At 43.8% G+C, this 19545-nt stretch overlaps 2 protein-coding genes and 1 pseudogene across 2 annotated transcripts in view; 1 reads left to right on the forward strand and 2 right to left on the reverse strand.

The window, feature by feature from the left end:
- Nucleotides 1–2171: 2171 nt before the first annotated feature.
- On the reverse strand, nt 2172–12003 carry LOC106632290 (zinc finger protein 239). Its single transcript, XM_042227935.1, has 3 exons — nt 11833–12003; nt 5647–6495; nt 2172–2300 (listed from the first exon to the last, which is right to left on the reverse strand). The coding sequence occupies exons 1-3, from the start codon at nt 11848–11850 to the stop codon at nt 2172–2174; spliced, it is 996 nt and encodes a 331-aa protein (XP_042083869.1). The 5' UTR covers nt 11851–12003.
- Nucleotides 12004–12884: 881 nt separating this feature from the next.
- Nucleotides 12885–19545, forward strand: part of LOC102293035 (zinc finger protein 888-like) — a 30807-nt gene continuing 24146 nt past the window's right edge. The window contains exon 1 of the mRNA XM_042227950.1: nt 12885–13102. The gene's annotated coding sequence lies outside the window, so the exon portion shown is untranslated. The remainder of the gene's footprint in view (nt 13103–19545) is intronic.
- Nucleotides 13362–15357, reverse strand: LOC121815753 (annotated as a pseudogene).

Below are 19545 nucleotides of genomic sequence, written 5' to 3' on the forward strand. Positions count from 1 at the left end.
GAAGTGTACCTCTGGTGCAAATTACTGACCTCTGTCATCATTTTAAGTGGGGGAACTTGCACAATCGGTGGCTGACTAAATACTTTTTTGCCCCACTGTAGGTTGAGCTGTCTCTCATTTGTGCAGGTCACTTTGTTGAGTTATATTTTATACATTGTAGAATCCTGTGTACGGTCCCACTTAATTCTTAAAAGAACTTATTTTTCGTGATTGTGTATTTTTGAAGTAACCTTGTCTTTTCTGGGGTACAATAAAATCCACATTTTGAGAATTACCCCTGTTACATCCCCTGGCTAGTCTAAGGGTTTTAAAGGGACTCCCTGTCTTCTTGGCCGCTGACATCTTAGTATCTTGTTCACCAAGATTTTTCCAATGGTTAAAAGCTGAAAGACTGAGTAACATCACATGGATGTGTACTGAAAGGTTTTGATTTTTCTGTTTCTACTGTTGGTGTTTTTTGTCTTTACCTTACCATATAAATGACCTCGAGGTAACTGTTGTTGTGAGTTGAGGTTATATAAATACAATTAAACTGAAATTGAACTAATTTTCTCCTTCATATTAATAATAAACTATTAGTGACATTACCTGTGGATGGATTTTGTTCATTTGGTGCTACTCGTTGAGGTGCAGGTGATGTCGATGGGTGATCAGTAGATCTCTCCAGTGTGTGCCTCATGAGCTGCACATTCAGCAGTCAGTCGTCACTCTGCATTTTGTGCTTTGTCTTCACTGAGGAAACTAATGGTTTTAAATCTTGAATTAAGCAGTGTGAACAGTGACAGCTGAGCTCTCTAGGGTGTAGGGTCTTGTCAAAGGGTTGCAGACATGTTCTTTCCCAGTTGGTTTGCTGTCACATTGGTGGTATTGCCCAGTATTTCCTAGTGCCTGTTTTAGGTCAGCAGTCATGCTTGATCTAAAATAGGCCACCACTTTCTGTGCAGTTCCTCTAGGCCAGGTGTTAGTGCATGTGCATAGCACACAACATGCCTTATGGATACATGTCTGGCAGTGGCTGTCATATATTTCGCAGCATCACTTAAAAGGGAGATAATTTTTCCCTCAATGGCCCTGTACCATCAGAGACGTCTTAGCAGTTGCAAGGTTACACCTGGAGGACTCATTACAAGTTGTGTAAAGCGCTTTGAGTGCTCAGAAGAGTGGAAAAGCGCTATATAAGAACTAGTCCATTCACCATTAACAGGGCACAGTTCAAAATGTTTAGTAGGTTTAATCAGCAATATGCAGACATCTGACAATAAAGAACGTGTGAAGGTGAGTGATTAAACAATGACTTAACTCAGGTACAAGTGCTTCTACAGAGAAGTCTTTTCTTCAAGGAATAAGGCCTAGGAAGTAGGCTAACAGGTGGCAAGGCACTCAGGTAAGTGCTATTCAGATAAGAGGTAAACAAGAATCAACAACTCTCCTCTCTTATTTTCTATAGGACAAACATTTTCAACATTAAAGTTTCTTTTACAGAATGAAAATCTCTCAAAGAAAAAAGAAAACACTTGATGTGCACATCTATACTTGCAACTTCCCTAGTTTAACATCCAGGATTATTCACTGCAGGTCCAGAAATCAGAGCTACCTCATCAGATCCAAGGGTGACATCAGCTGCACTCTTTACAGGAGACTCCAGCTGAACTCTGTGGAGCCTGATCTCAAGGTTTTTAAGTCTGACCCTGAAACCAGAAGAGGATCTTTCTGTCTCGTCAGATTCATTGTGATCCAGTGATTTCAGTCCTGCATGATCACGCTGATGTTTGCACAGAGCAGATAATGAAGTGAATGTTTTTGCACATTGGTAACAGTGAAACAGTTTATTTACAGCGTGGGATCGTTTGTGTTCGGAGTATGAACTGAGATTCTTGAAGCTCTTGTCACACTGGTCACAGCTGAAGTTCCCTTCGATGTGTGCATCTTCATGATCATTACAACGACTTGAATGTGAGAAACATTTGTCACAGTGTCTGCACTTATATGGTTTCTCTCCTGTGTGATCTTGTTTGTGTAATGTAAGATGACCTGCAGTGAAGAAAGATGACCCACACTGGTCACAGACGTGGTTTTTAACCCCACTGTGAAAGTTTGTGTTTTTTTAATTCACTTGTGTTGGAAAGCCACTCCCACATTCTTTGCAGTAGTTCATTTTGTCTCCAGTGTGTCTACGTTGATGTAGTTTTAGGCTCCTTCTTTGAACTGAAAGTATTTCCACAAAGGTCACAGCGAAACGCTTTCCCACCACCACAGTGACGACAGGGTTGAGAACTGGATCCATCTGTGTTGCTCTGCTTCTAAACAAAGACACAAACACAGTGTAAGTCGGGGAATTCCTTCAACATTTGAAGTCGCCTGAAAAAGGGGCTTTTTGTGTGTGTGTGTGTGTGTGTGTGTGTGTGTGTTTTTGTGTTTGTGTGTGTGTGTGTGTGTGTGTGTGTGTGTGTGTGTGTGTGCAACGATACTCGTATCGATATTGAACCGTTCGATACAGTGCTTTCGGTTCGGTACGCATATGTATCGAACAATACAAATTTTTTTATTTATTTTATCAACTTTCCTTCTGACGATGCTGTCTGTGTTGAGCGCTCAGTGGATCTGCGCTCGACAGTGCAGCCTAGGCGGAGTAGTCGAACGCAGATTCACTGAGCGCAGGGCAAGCTAGCGAGACAGAAGTTAAGCTCTCCTTGCAACATGGCAAATTGAACCTCCCCCACCCTCATTCAGATCTGGCGTTTGGAACTATTTTGGTCTTCATGTGACGTATGACCCTGAAGGTAAGCGCGTCATGGACTAAAGTAAAACAGTATGTTGGATGTGCCACGCAATGCTCAATTACATGGGTGGGAGCTAGTGCGTTAGCGCAGTTAGCTCGTTAACGTGTTGGCCGTCCAGCCCCATGCACGGGGCGATCCGCGGTAGCTCGTTAACGGAGATTTGCTGTGTTGTGGCGTTAACGTCATTTCAACGAGATTAACGCTGACAGCACTAGTGGGAACACAACGAATATGACTGCACATTTACGCCGACATCATCCTAGTGCAAAGACAAGTGGAAGCAGACAAAAACAACAAGCAGCATGCTACAAACTTTACCCGAGTCATTTAGACAGCCGTTAGCACAGGATTCTCCTTATGGGGACCTGATATGTTTAATATGCTGCTGAGAATATAGCCCAGAAGAAGCGTATAGTATACAGTGGGGCAAAAAAGTATTTAGTCAGCCACCGATTGTGCAAGTTCCCCCACTTAAAATGATGACAGAGGTCAGTAATTTGCACCAGAGGTACACTTCAACTGTGAGAGACAGAATGTGAAAAAAAAATCCATGAATCCACATGGTAGGATTTGTAAAGAATTTATTCGTAAATTAGGGTGGAAAATAAGTATTTGGTCACCTCAAACAAGGAAAATCTCTGGCTCTCACAGACCTGTAACGTCTTCTGTAAGAAGCTTTTCTGTCCCCCACTCGTTACCTGTATGAATGGCACCTGTTTGAACTCATCATCTGTATAAAAGACACCTGTCCACAGCCTCAAACAGTCAGACTCCAAACTCCGCCATGGCCAAGACCAAAGAGCTTTCGAAGGACACCAGGAAAAGTATTGTAGACCTGCACCAGACTGGGAAGAGTGACTCTACAATAGGCAAGCAGCTTGGTGTGAAAAAATCAACTGTGGGAGCAATCATCAGAAAATGGAAGACATACAAGACCACTGATAATCTCCCTCGATCTGGGGCTCCACGCAAGATCTCATCCCGTGGGGTCAAAATGATCATGAGAACGGTGAGCAAAGATCCCAGAACCACACGGGGGGACCTGGTGAATGACCTGCAGAGAGCTGGGACCAAAGTAACAAAGGTCACCATCAGTAACACACTACAACGGCAGGGAATCAAATCCCGCAGTGCCAGACGTGTTCCGCTGCTGAAGCCAGTGCATGTCCAGGCCCGTCTGAAGTTTGCCAGAGAGCACATGGATGATACAGCAGAGGATTGGGAGAATGTCATGTGGTCAGATGAAACCAAAGTAGAACTTTTTGGTATAAACTCAACTCGTCGTGTTTGGAGGAAGAAGAATACTGAGTTGCATCCCAAGAACACCATACCTACTGTGAAGCATGGGGGTGGAAACATCATGCTATGGGGCTGTTTTTCTGCCAAGGGGACAGGACGACTGATCCGTGTTAAGGACAGAATGAATGGGGCCATGTATCGTGAGATTTTGAGCCAAAACCTCCTTCCATCAGTGAGAACTTTGAAGATGAAACGAGGCTGGGTCTTCCAACATGACAATGATCCAAAACACACCGCCCGGGCAACAAAGGAGTGGCTCCTGTAAGAAGCATTTGAAAGTCCTGGAGTGGCCTAGCCAGTCTCCAGACCTCAACCCCATAGAAAATCTGTGGCGGGAGTTGAAAGTCCGTGTTGCTCGGCGACAGCCCCAAAACATCACTGCTCTCGAGAAGATCTGCATGGAGGAATGGGCCAAAATACCAGCTACTGTGTGTGCAAACCTGGTAAAGACCTATAGTAAACGTTTGACCTCTGTTATTGCCAACAAAGGTTATGTTACAAAGTATTGAGTTGTATTTTTGTTATTGACCAAATACTTATTTTCCACCCTGATTTACGAATAAATTCTTTACAAATCCTACCATGTGGATTCATGGATTTTTTTTTCACATTCTGTCTCTCACAGTTGAAGTGTACCTCTGGTGCAAATTACTGACCTCTGTCATCATTTTAAGTGGGGGAACTTGCACAATCGGTGGCTGACTAAATACTTTTTTGCCCCACTGTAGCTTTTATTTGAAAGAGCCATTTCTCTGTAATAAACTCTCTTTTCCAAAGATGAGTGATTCCTCCATCAGATAGATTTATTATTTTATTACTTTGTTGTTTCAGCAACATTAAATTTAAAAACTGTACTTTTGAGTTAAAATATATATTTATAATTTTAATAAATGACAAATTAAAAAGAGCATGAACATTTTTTTGTATCGAAAAAATATCAAACCGTGACACCAAAGTATCGAACCGAACCGTGAACTTTGTGTATCGTTGCACCCCTAATATGTATGTATTTATGTGTATATATAAATTTAAAAAAATAAAATATTACAGTGAGGGGAAAGAAATTGGGTTCATGCTTGCAGTTTTGTCTTGGTATACAATATTTGAATAAAAAAACTAAACAAGAAAAGAAAACACTACATTTTTGATAATATTTGTGGTTGTCTTCTTGCATTTCTTGTACTACTTGACCACTAAAGTGGCCCTTCAATGAGATGACAGTGCCAGCAGTGGCCCACAGCTCATTTAAGTCATGTTACGTTATTCGTGCATGTATTTTGTAATCTGTAGCGGAATACATTTTGTGTGACCAATGTTGGTCACACGATACTAACCCCCAAGCTGCTCTCCAATGCATCCATCGGAGTGCGAATGTTAGATGGATAGAAAGGGGAGAAACTTTTAAAACTTTACTTTTTTCCCAACATCAGGAAAGTTTTGGGAGATCTATTTCAGATTTGACCAAATATTCTTAGATTAACTTTTCCTGTCTCGTTTAAGTTTGAAATGAAACTTAATTTACAAAATACTTCAACAAAAGTGCAAGTGCAAAAAGAAAAATACATACCTCACAGTAAGTGCACTTGTAGAGTTTCTTTCTGGTGTGAATCTGTTCGTGGACTCTCAGGTAACGTGGAGCTTTAAAAGTCTTCTCACACTGGTCACATTTATAAGGTCTCTCCTCAGTGTGGGTAAACATGTGCCGCTGTAAATGGTCGTATGCCACAAAGGTTTTGCCACACTGATCACAGAAGCAAAAATCATTTTTGGTGTGAATGCGTTGGTGAATATTACGGCTGAGTAGCCGACGAAAGGTTTTTCCACAAAAGTCGCAGCTGTACGCCTTAATTCCAGAGTGGGTAACTAGATGACTCCTTAAGCTGCTGCTGTGAGCAAAAGCTTTACCGCACTGATCACAGCTGTACGCCTTAATTCCGGAGTGGGTAACTTTATGACCTCTTAAGCCGCTGCTGTGAGCAAAAGCTTTACCACACTGATCACAGCTGTACGGTTTAACTCCACTGTGGATGAGTTTGTGTGTTTTTAAGCTTGCAGCCAGGGTGAAAGACTTTCCACACTCATCACAGCTGTACGCCTTAACTCCAGAGTGGGTAACTTGATGACGTTGTAAGGTACTACTGCGAGCAAAAGCTTTACCACACTGATCACAGCTGTACGGTTTAACTCCACTGTGGATGAGTTTGTGTGTTTTTAAGCTTCCAGCCTGGGTAAAAGACTTTCCACACTCATCACAGCTGTACGCCTTAACTCCAGAGTGGGTAACTTGATGATGTCCTAAGTTGCTACTGTGAGTAAACTCCTTCCCACACACATCACAGCTGTATCTTTTCCGTCCCTTTCTTCTGTGAGGGTTGTCGGCCTCCTGAGAGCGCTGACTTCTCGCTCCATGTTGGTCCTGCAGTGACAGAGATACAAACAGAGGCAGTGAGTGAAATGCAGTCGTGGAACAAACTGAAACTCCATTAGTGGAATCAAAGAGTCAATAAACACGTTGTAGGTGTGTTACCACCAGTTATGGGAATAAGGGCATTACAAGTAACGGCGTTACTTTTTGCAGTCGCAGTACTTTTTGCAGAAATGCAGTCGTGGAACAAATGATCACTGCAGTATTACTGAGAGTTAAAAAACTGTCTAATGTCTTGATGCATGCTCAATCATCCATGAAAATAAATCTCCAAAAGTTGATTCTGTCCTTTGGTTTTCCCAATGTTGTAAACCTGCAGTCAGCTGAGACATTTAAGCTAGAAGTTAGCAAGGAGCTAGCTCGCTAGCTTCTATCTAAATATAACATACCATGTTCTGACAGAGATTTATTAAACAAATTAAAACGTACAGCTCTGCTATCACTTGAAACATAAATGAAGACAGGACAGTAAACAGCAGTGACGTTTGTTGGGTTACTGAAGTTGGGCTAGCTGGTGTATAATGATTTGCTATGTGATCACTAATGCAACAAGCTATGTTAGCATAACATAAGCAGTAAAGCTTGATGACGAACACTAATGAGTGGTGGACTTTTTTCCACTCGACAGAAGTTAATGTGAGGGTTCCCAATGGTTAGGAGTAAATGCAATCGCATGGCAGGATGCTGTAAACGGACCAAACGTCAGGAAGGAGAACAACTGAGATAATCCATCCACTACACGAGGTTAGGCATTAATATACTGCTGCGTGCGCTGGGCTGTAGCTACATCGTAAATGTTTAAAAACTGAGCTTTAAAATGAACAGTGGTAATAAAAACCAAGAGAGGCGGCAGTGATCACTGACTGTTTTTAGGGGCTTGTTGAGATTAAATAGAACAAGATGCAAAGCATTTAAACATGTTAAAAAACACAGCAGCCTTATTAAATGCAGAATACTTTGGGCAGGAAGCAGGATTCATCACTGTGGCGTGAATAAGGCACGGCGGGACCACGGAGCAACGTTCAGAGCCAACTTTATTTAATTCACGTCACACCACACCCACACCAACCCCTGAGTCCCCGTGTTTTAACACGGCGGGCGTGATTGCGGATGCCGTGCAGGTGCGTCCGCACGGCACCGCAAACCACGCCCCACCACATACCCCCATCGCCCGATTGAGGCCGGGGAGCAATCTGGCCGAACCTACTCCCCCCCCGCGAACTGGGGCGAGACTCGGCCCAAAACATCGGCGCCCCAGCCCAAGCGACGGGGAAGCGTCCATTCTGGTGGCCGCCCGCGCATCCAGCGGCAACGGCGAAGTTGGTCCGGAGGTCGGCCGCGTAGCAAGCGGACACGGCCCCACAGGCATGGCCGTGAGCTCCTGTACACAGGCGGCTGGGCAGACGTCAGGCGCGCAGAATCGACTGGTGGCAGCGAGGCTGGACTAGCCAGCCCGCCGACCCCCGGCTTAGCGGGGCTGTCCCGCTCCTCTGCCTCCAACTCCGGCTGCGCAGGCTGCCCTGGAGCAGGGACCTCCGTCTCCTCGCACAGCTGCTCCGCCACCGCCTCCGCCACTCCCGTTTGGAGCGGCTCCCCGCACTGCGCCTCCGCCTCCAGCAGGCACAGCCCCTCGTCCACCTCTGGGTGGAGCGACTCCTCTTCCTCCGGCAGGTGTAGACCCTCGCCCGCCTCGTCCTCCGCCTCCGATTGGAGCGGCTCCTCCACCGCTCCCGGCAGGAGCAGCCCTTCACCCGGCTGCTCCTCCTCCTCCGGCAGGCTCGGACCCCCGCGTGACTCGTCCACCACCTCCGGCTGCCGAGGTGCCCCACACGGCTCCTCCACCGCTTCACTGTCCTCGGGACACACTTGTGGGGGTGGCGCCCAGGCCCAGAGCAGCGCCACCAGCTCCCCAATCCTTTCCAGGTGGCGCTCGGACCGGTCCTGCAGCTCTTCCTGCTGGCGACGCACCTCCGCCGCCTGCTCCCGCTGGGCGGCCGCCATTTCGGCCACCCTCCGGGCCAGCTCCTCCATTCCCTGGCTCCGATACGGACCCGCCGTGCCGCCTCCTGGGTTTCGGCACCAATGTGGCGTGAATAAGGCACGGCGGGACCACGGAGCAATGTTCAGAGCCAACTTTATTTAATTCACGTCACACCACACCAACCCCTGAGTCCCCGTGTTTTAACACGGCGGGCGTGATTGCGGATGCCGTAAAGGTGCATCCGCACGGCACCGCAAACCACGCCCCACCACAATCACATTATCACTTAAAAACTGGATACTGATCATGAGGCTAACAAGGGCTTCCCAGAGAACATTTGGATTAACACATACGGCTTCAAAGTTTTGGTGCTTTATAACAAACCTTCTCAGTCACCGTTGCCATTGGCAAGCAGTAGGCGCATAGACACCAGTAGTTTTCCCTCACTCTCTCGTCCTCGTGTGACAGATTGTGTTCATCTTCATCTAAACTAAGTGCTGGTTGACTATTTTCATTATCTCACTCGGTTCGCTCTGGTGTGAACTGGAAAGGTTGAACAGAAGCCATTTCCAGTGCGCTGCAAACTTGAACTGGATGCGGTACAACTGTATGACGTCCCTACCCAGAGTGCATTGAGAAGTAAATAACAATGGCGGCCTACTGGTAAATCGGTTTTATATAAAATGTGCTTAAAAGGAAAACATTTGGCGTATTTTAATAAGACATGTTTTATTGAAGGCACAATACATATTTTAGCGCAAACATGTCTTAATAGCTGGGGTTCCCTTTAACATCTGCAGGAAGCTCTGAGTAGGGCTGGGCTATATCATACCGTTCACGGTAATACCGGTGTAATTTTGGGCAACGATAGGAAAATGAAATATCGCGATAGAATATGGGTAAAACGCACATGCGCAGTACCTTTGTTTACATACGCACATGTGTACATACGCACATGGCGGCGATGCAGAATGAGAAGAGTGAAAGTGGATCGTTGAATAAAAACGGATGAACCAGAACTGGTTTGTCAAAATGCTGCAGCTTCACTGGAACTGGTTTAGCTTTCGTCCGTCAGATACAAAACAAAGCACTATTTTTGGTAGCGCATGCTAGCGGGCCGTCGTTATTACCGTGTTGTTTGGAAAACACGGCACACTTAAAATCAATCCTTTGATTTTTCTGAATGTCGACAGAGCCCCTTATAATCCCGTGGGCCTTATGTATGAACTTTGGTTGTGTTTACTGACCTCGAAACCATTTTATGTGCACGGTGCTCGAAAATCTGTCAAATGTTTCAGTACGACTTTGCTAAGCTACGAAGCCGCACCGCTTGATGGATTGTCGGAGCATTACGGCTATCGTAGGCGGAGTGATACGTACTGTGCTTCAACATAATATTACCGTATTGTGTGTATGACCTCGTTTTAAGTGTTGTGGATATTATACATGGTTATGCTGAGGATATGTCGGCCAGTTTCCACTGGAAATGCCTTTTGGTTAAACTGTCAGCAAAGAATTTGTATTTGCACTGTTAAATTTTTATATAACTTTAATGCACATAAAAAAAACAGCTGCTTGTTTAAGTGAAAATACATTCATGGGGTTTTTTGCACTAATAAAGTTGTGGAGTTGTAAAGTATTTTGTCTTCTGTCAATGATATCGTCAATGATATCGTAATCGCTCATTTTCAAATGTATATCGTGATAAATATTTTTGGTCATATCGCCCTGCTCTAGCTCTGAGGATGTTTTACTAGTCGCTGGTTGCTGGAGTACTTTTCTATGCCACGGTGTGCAGGGGGAGCAGCACAGGCACCAAAGGCACCCGCGGCTGCCTTTGGTGGTGCAAAATGTTTCGTCGACACTGTTGTGTTTGTTGGGGAGAAAACACAACATACAGCACTTAATAGTCACACTACTAGCGATCAAAGATTTATGTAAATTTAACAAGCTGAATGCATTCTGTACTGTACAGGAGACACGGCACAAGATTGATTGACAATGGTCCTCAGTCAATCAGGAACATAATGGGATAAAAAAAAAAAAAAAAAAAGAAGGAAAATTGCACAAATAAAAAAAAAAAATCTGCGAAGGTGAACCGCATTATAGCGAGGGACCACTGTATTGAAGAAATACTGATCACCGGGGAAAATCTCTTACTTTACGAAAAAATGTGAGTTTAACTGATGATATTGCTGTTTTGATGGGTGCTGATACAATTCAGAGTTGATACGCCATTTTCAGGGTCAAATTCAAGCACTTTTTATGCACTTTCAAGGTCCATTTTCAAGCTTTTCCAGCAAGTAAAAAAAGAATGCATGTTTCACTTTGTATCATCTGAGTAAAACCATGTGAAAATTAAAATAAACCATCAGGTTGATTTAAACCCCTTTATTTCCCTTTGGTTAAAACATAGAAAAATGCAACACACAAAAATACTGAAAAAGGTCATTCCCAATAACACCTACTGTAAGATGTTTAGCCACGTTGCTGTCTGTATTATTGTTTAAGTCCTAATTGATCACCTCTAAAGTGTTTGTGCTAATAACATCATGTACAGTCAGACAGGCATGGAGAACAGCACTGACTGGGAGGCTTTGAACAGATGACACATTCAATTCAACATATAAGACTTTAAGAACGCACAAGCATCTACATAAAATCTATTAATCTGTCATCTGTGATATTATTATGTACAATTATACTGTATTGCTCATCTCCCTTAAATAAATAGGCATCATTAAAGTATGAAATATTCATATATAAAAACATATAAATGTGTCTCAGTGGGTGATAGTGCCCCACAGGCCTCAGTGTGAGCTTGAAGCCATTTATAATCTGTAAGTTGTTTAATTTGTAGGTGCTCACGACAAACAGATTTTGAATGAAAGCCGGGTAACTGAAGGCTGAATTGTGAGCACACACATATTGTGTGTGTCCATCTTACGCTCTGTTAATTTTTTAATATAACAATAACAGTGCAACTAGGGCTGTGCAATATAACCAAAATCTCATATCCCGATATGACACATGTCTCATAACAATAACGATATATATCACAAATGTGCATTTTCTGTAAATTCTTTGAATTTCACACAAGTCGACTTAAAGTTTAAGGTTCATTTCGATGGCTCTTTTTGCCTCTAAACTTTCTCTGTACCCTTTCATGTGATTCTTCCATAGGTGGGAGAAGAAAAAACAAATACTGCTATAAACAGCGCATTTTGCGACACCGCGAAACAAACAATAGTGTATAATATGAAACGATAGATGTTTTTATATCGTTCATCTAATATGTATTTCATCATGTTGCACAGCCATAGATGTAACGGAGATATTTTTCTCACCTCCTGTGTTGAAGTCATTGTTTCCTCTGTAGTGGCTGAGCTGAGTCCAAATGGCTGAAACTGTTCCTCTGCTGCTCCACCAGACTCTTCTCCTCCTGTTACTCAGCTGGGACACAAAAGTATAGATATGCATTTTATCCCTGACAAGAAGAAGCAGAGCAAATAAACATTACTACACTTCCATATGGTATGCTAACCACTGACTACTACACAACTGTTTATCACTTTAACACGCTACTGCAAAAGAACTGGTATTGGCCTCCAGCTACGAATGTTCATATTGATATCGTTCTGAACATGATTTCAAGGCGTGAGAGGTGATTACCCTGGGCCCTGTTTCAGGAAGCCGGTTTGGAAAACTCAGAGTGAAAAACGACACTCACGGTTGAGTAACCCCAACTGTCCAACTCGGAATATTCGGTTTCAGAAAGGCTGATAACAAGTAGTTCAGTCAACGCGGAGTCCGCTTTAACCCCAAGTGAAGCGCGCGGACGAGGATACATAAAGCCCTGATAAGCGGAGCACAGATTAAGCGAGTCACCATGGAGACGGAGGGAAAGAAGGCGCGGTCAATGTATTTTACAGCGCTTGAGGCCGAAATTCTGATGGCAGCATATGCCGATAACATGCAAATTCCGCGGAAAAAAGTAAAGTTAGCCATAGCTGCAAAAGACAGGGAGCATGCATGGCAAAACATAGCCGACAGAGTCAATGCGTGAGTGTTAATTTAAACATTGATCTAGGGATTTCCACCCATTTAACACGTTATTTTATCATATGTTATTTTATCATATGTTATTTTATTTTATATTTCATACATTTTATTTTGTGATGTGATGTGAGCGCAGGTGCAACCCAACAGGCCCCAAACGTTCCTGGCAGCAAGTAAAAATGAAATATAAAAATATAGTCCAAACAGGTGAGGTGTAATTGTATTATGAGCCATAGTGCTTGGTCTGTTTGTCCTATGTAAATCAATTGCAGTTAGAGGCTACATTAATTTTCTTCCTCTGTAAGCACTTATTGAAATTATCTGAGCACATTACAAGTACATATTTGCTTACTCTGTATGCTCAAATGTGACCCGTTATAGCCAACAGAAAAAAAGCGGAGGCCCGAAAAACAGGTGGGGGTCCTCCACCACCACCACTCACAGAGGCTGAGCAGTTGGCCCTCAGCCAAAACAGTGGGCGCCCTGTGGCCGAAGGCATCTCTGCGGGGACATCCTCTGAGTCAATAACCCCGCAAGACACAAGTGCCTACATAGGGGGTAAATTCAAAATAATACATGATGTGCATACATCCTTTCTTCACAGTCACCTTTGCAGTGCTACTCATTCATTTGATAAACTCTTTACCATAATGGATTATTTTGTAGTGAAGTCATTTTCCTACTGATTTTGCCTTCCCTCAGTCTTGGTTGTCTTTGAGAGCATAATGACAATGAAGTGTAAGGTGATTGGTATGTTTGTTAATTGCCATTTGGTCCCTTGTAAGTTATAAGTGACCTGTATAAACCTCATATTCTATCAGTTGATGGTGGTGGTGTACTGCATCTGGTGCAGCCTCCTGTTGAGCCAGACCAACATGCAGTTGTGAGTAATACTCCACAGATTATATGAGTTTACAGTAGAACAGCAATGTTGTTTATTTCTTTACTACAGGAAAATAATGAAGAAACATTGACAGCTGTTACAGAGGAGGAAGCAACAGAGACACTTTATGAGGTTTACATCTTTTAATACTTTGTGTACAGGAAACACAGGTGACCAATAAAGCCAGTTGAACATAAAATCTGTTTATTCTTCTTTCAACATGTTGAGGTGATGGGTCAAAAGAAATGATTGTGACATATGGTGTCTCTGACTGCGACTTCCATCTTGTATGTCCGTGGGAGGGTCAGGATGTTCATGGTTTGGATCACTGCTGATGTTTGGTTCAGAAGGACAGTGTTCTCCTCTAATTGTGGCAATGTTGTGAAGAATCACACATGCCACAATAATGTCACATGCCCTTTCTGGGGTGACCCTGAGTCCTTGCAGGCACTGGAACCGGGCCTTAAGCATTCCGATAGTCATTTCAATTCTGGCTCTTGTCCTGCAATTAGCCAGATTATATCGCTGCTGTGGGCCCGGTTCAGGGTCAGGGTAAGGGGTAAGCAAATAGGGTAAACATGGATACCCCCTATCACCAAGCAAGTAGCCAGTGAACTCTCCTAAGACAGAAGGATACACTTCAGTTCAAATGTCCCTGAAGCAATTGGTCTTTATATATTTTAAAGTATTCTCAACTCACCATGTCCAAATTTTGTGCTCAGTGTACATCCATCCATCCATCCATCCATCTTCATCCGCTTATCCGAGGTCGGGTCGCGGGGGTAGCAGCCTAAGCAAAGAGGTCCAGACCTCCCTCTCCCCAGCCACCTCCTCCAGCTTGTCCGGGGGAATACCAAGGCGTTCCCAGGCCAGCCGAGAGATATAATCTCTCCAGCGTGTCCTGGGTCTGCCCCGGGGCCTCCTCCCGGTGGGACATGCCTGGAACACCTCGCCCAGGAGGCGCCCAGGGGGACATCACGAAATTTGTCAGTATGGCAACCGGACCACCTTGGCTTCCACATTTGTGATAATGTTGGCAGCATCACATATGATCTTCACAGTGCAGAGAACACAAATTAGCATCCATTACTATAATGAAATAATTTGTTAGTTTGAAATGCTACAGGGAACTATGTACCTGTACATTAATGCTGTGGAAAGACTTCCTGTTCACATAGTCTCCTTCATTTACTGAAGGAGCAATGATTGGAATGTGAGTGCCATCTGTACAGCCAATCACGCCTGGGAACCCTGAAAATAAATGTAAAATTTAAGTAGTAGTTCAAGTATCACCACATCATGAATTGAGTTTTGTTCATCCTGCTACCTGCAATTTTGTGGCATCCCTCTTTGATAAATCTTGTGGGTCTATGACCGGGGAACACCACAAACGAGTACAGGAGACGTTTCAGTGCAACTGTAACATTCCTGACTGCCCGACAGACGGTAGCCTTGGAAACGTGCTCAGCGTCACCAATATTATACAGAAAGCTCCCGTTTGCAAAAAACCGAAGTGCATACAAATAATATGTAATGACTGAGAGCATGTCCGCGATGTGTCACATGCGTAATATATGGCCTGAGGATGTTAGTCAAATAACTTATAGATTGTGCTGAGAAACGGTAACGTTCACACAGAAACTCATCAGGAAATGATAAAATGTCCAAACGCGTCTGATCACTCTCTCCCGGCGGAGAGCTCTGCGGAGAATTTGGGCTTCACGATCTACCGGCTCTTCACGGAAGGGACACGCCATGTCTGACACTTCCTACTGTCAGGTTTCCGACAAAGGGGCGGGGTCAGTCAGGGTTAGTTGTGGTAAACCTGCTAGGGGGCAGGTTAGCTTCACGGCGTGTGTCGTCATAGTGACTCACTCAGGCTGCAGCTGAACTCGCTTTGTGAAACCGAAAAACCAGCGTTTTCGTTAACTCAGGGTATACTTACTCAGTTTTTCCACTAAACCGGCTTCCTGAAACAGGGCCCTGCAGTTCAAAAAAGCGCCCCTCCGACAGTGAAACCCATCTGTTCTCTGATTGGATTGTTACATTTGTGATTGACATGACATTGACCAATCAGATGAAAGGAAGAAAAATAGGCAAAGGAGCTTGCAAAGAAAAGCGTCTGGACTTCTTTAAGTTCTTGAAGACGTTTCACCTCTCATCCGAGAAGCTTCTTCAGTTCTAAGGTCAAATGGTGGAGAGTCCCAGATATAAACCTAGTGGGAGTACCCCCCACAGAGGGACAAAAGGACCCCCTGATGATCCTCTAATCGCCTGAGCCAAGGTGTGAAACTGGGTGTGGGTCCCAATCAGCCAGAGTTTCGGGTGTGTTCATTGTGAAACCTGGCCCCACCTTATCATGCGAATTCCTGAGGTCAGATGGCCCAGGATGTGAGTGGGCGTTAAGGCGTCTGGGAAGGGATCTCAAAACTGGATTATAGATGGCAGAGAGTTGGTGTCGTAAACCCCCGCCTCTGTTCAAAGATGGTCGCTCACAGTGGACATAGATGCTTCTTTCACTCCTCTTTCAAACCATCTGTCCTCTCTGTCCAAAATGTGAACATTGGCATCCTCGAAAGAGTGCCTTTATCCTTTAGATGCAGATGGACTGCTGAGTCTTGTCCTGTGGAGGTGGCTCTTCTGTGTTGTGCCATGCGCTTGTGAAGTGGCTGTTTGGTCTCTCCAATGTAGAGGTCTGGGCATTCCTCGCTGCACTGTACAGCATACACCACATTGTTAAGTCTGTGTTTTGGCGTTTTGTCTTTCGGGTGAACCAGTTTCTGTCTGAGCGTGTTGCTGGGTCTGAAATACACTGACTGAGAACCTTCACAGACATGAAGAAAAATAGGGTCAAAATCCGTACTTGTAACTTGCAGGGTTTTTTTTTTCTAAGTCCACACACAAATCTTTTTTACGCACACACAAATCTTTTTTACGCACACACAAATCTTTTTTACACATACAAAATATTTATGACCACATTTTGAGCCCATAGAGCACTGCTCTCTCTCTCAAACACACACTCTGCTACGCTTATCCAAATATAGTAATTTATGAACTTGTTTTGAACGCTTTTAGATGACCATTAGAGGTGCGGCCACAAACTATAAAATGTAAAGATCTGTGGGAATGCCCCTCATTTCAAATTGCTGTGTTGTATTGTCTGATCTCCCACTGCGCCGTGGTGATAATAAAGAAGCATTACAAGTGAACAGAGTTTTATTTTTTACAGCTGAGTAACAAAGGACCGGAATGATCAAGTGAGGATCTCAACAGTTTGCTGGCAGAAAGTTGGAGCAGAAAAGTCTTTTCATTGTCCCTGCAGCTGTTTTTCTGCCTGCACCAAACCTCTACAGCCTGATTTGAAGTGATAACAGGAAATCAGAGCGATCTGCTGCAGTATCAGGGTCACAATAGACTGCCCTGCTGCTGTGGATGAACACATGAGAGGAAATGAACTACAAAGTCTCATTTCTATGAGTGTGGCTGCTGTAAAGTGATGCACAGGAAGATGTTAACAAAAACTAATGAAACAGATGAAAGTAAACAGTGTTCATATTTGAAAGCACAGAGAATAAAAATATATTGTGGTGGTTAATGTGCAGCTCTTGGTGATTTGGGAGAAGAAGATGTTTTTAATCATGTTGTGGATTGAATGTTGGACTTTATTTAGTTTTGTGTACAGAAGACAGAAGTTTTTCTACTTTTCATTGATAGATTGATATCTTTTGCTCACGTGAATATTTGAAGTTTAATGCTCATTTTCACAGGTAGACCTGACTAAGTGTTCATTCTATGAAATGTTGATCATGGAGTGAACTCGGGTGTTTTGTTCAGTTTTATTTCTGTAGTTGAAGTTCTACAGAAGGTCCAGGCCCATGTTTTATAATGATGGGGGGTGCTAAGGTGTTGAAAGTCTTGGGTGGGGGAGACTAACAGGTCATTATTGGTAGAATCCGCAGCAGGAGCTGTTCAGCTGTGAATGGTTGGTGCAGTGGGGTCTTTAGGTCTGTGGTTGGTTCACCGTCTGATTGTTTTCCAGACAGAAGCAGAGTCATTAGCTGAAAACAGTGAGTGACTGTGATGCTGTGCAGCTGTCGTCACAGAAGCTGATGTCTACAGGACGTCACAGCATCTCTATAATAATCCAAACTGTTGGTAACAATCCTGAAAACCTGCCAGTCGGTGCAGTCCAGACACACCTGCAGATTCTCCACAGCCTCATCAGTCCACTGCTTCAGTGTCTTTACAAAAGCTTTAGAGAGTTTTTGTTTGTGCCTGTTTGCAGGGATCAAGTGAACCATGACATGGGGTCCGTTCTTCGTACCTCGCGTAAGTTAGCTGGATTTGATTGTTGACGATTTCGCGTGATCTTGGATCGTTCGGTTCTCCGAAGCTCATCCGGGACTTGCTGTCATAGCAACAGAGCCGTAAGCGTAAACCTGCTCGGGAGCAGGTTTACTTTATGTAAACAGGATTAGATCGCGGCCACGCAGGTATGTCCGCTTCATTTATACGAAAGCAACAGCGATATTCCACCACTGTTTCACCATAAATAAATAACATCAATGTAACTAAAGATAATGCAGCACTTGATCCTTTTATTGATGTCACACAGATACATACAGGTCATTTCCTAAAAAAGGGAAATGACTATTAACATTCTATTACATGTATGTGATTATTACAGATGTAATTCATATTTCAGAGTAGTAATTGTAAATTACTTCGTGTAATCAAGATGAGAGACCACGGCTATAAAAGCGAAGGTGGATTTGGGAAGCCTGTCGCAGCCATGTCCTGTCCGTATACGCGAGCAGCCCATTGCGGAAGGTGCAAGATTGATAAGGAGAGTCCTCAGAATTCAGCGTATATTGCGGGACTAGACAGGATCCTTTAGCTCAGCGCGACAGTGTGCTCATAGAGAGATATCGATTTTCCCGTGAGGGTATTATTTCACTTAACCAACTTGTTGACGAGGGGGTGCAGGACCACCACCTGTCTTTTTTGCTCTGCCCTTTTCTTGGTTGCTGTTATAAACAAACAGATTATTTCAGGGTCTCTTTCCAAGAGACGAAAAGCAATATAAGTGATAAATATTACCATTCTGTAGAATATTCTTATATTTCACTTTTACTTGTTCCCATGTTCTAGTGGGTCCTGTTGTGGCTCTAATGTGAAAGAGGATATAAGTAATAATATAATAAATTTACCCTACCGCCTACTGGTGTTGGCCAGAGGGGCCGATGGCGCGATATGGCAGCCTGGCTTCTGTCAGTCTGCCCCAGGGCAGCTGTGGCTACAACTGTAGCTGCCTCCACCAGTGTGGATGTGAAGTGAATGAATAGTGGCATTGTAAAGCGCTTTGGGTGCCTTGAAAAGCGCTATATAAATCCAATCCATTATTATTATATTATTAAATTACTTACGAGTTTAATTTGTCAGCAACTTTCTGCCAGCCCTCTCTCCTTGCTTTTGCAGCCTTTGCAGTGTTCCCTTGCGTTTTAATTAAACTCTGAAACTCCTGAAATCCCTCATCAAGAGTTCTTGCTCTGCTGCCGAAAAATACCGAGCGCGCTCCTTCGACATTTTCGCCGACCAATCAGAGGGTTGCCGATCAATGTTTCTACTATCGATGCGTAGCCCCTTTAAGCCACCCAGTGATCTCACATTACTTCATCCAGCTTACTAATCGTCAACAGACAGGTGTGTTCGGAGAACCGGAATAGCGAGCTCAAAGTTAGCGCGATGATTTGATCTGGTGTGTAGGGTCGAAAGGCCTGTCGACCGTCTTGGATTGTCTTTACTTCAGTCACTTCAGTAAGCGTCTTATGAAAGTTGGTTTTCACTAACTACTTGCACTGTCTGTCCACTTGAAACACTTCCTGCCATGAAGTTCTGATGAAGCACCAAACTGCAGTTACTCAGTCAGTGGAGGTTCAGTAGTGCAGTTTCTCACCACTGTTGTTAACTGGAGGCTGACACACTGACTGAAGACATTTAGTCTGAGTAGATTTGAACTTTCCTTCTTCATTGTTTCCATCTTGCTTTGACTGCAGCTGTAACAACACTGATTCCAGCAGGATTTGTAAAAAGCATTTTGACAGACACACAAAGC

This window comes from Haplochromis burtoni, unplaced genomic scaffold, assembly GCF_018398535.1.
Source record: "Haplochromis burtoni strain Fernald_Lab_line unplaced genomic scaffold, NCSU_Asbu1 Contig_291, whole genome shotgun sequence".
NCBI lineage: Eukaryota > Metazoa > Chordata > Actinopteri > Cichliformes > Cichlidae > Haplochromis > Haplochromis burtoni.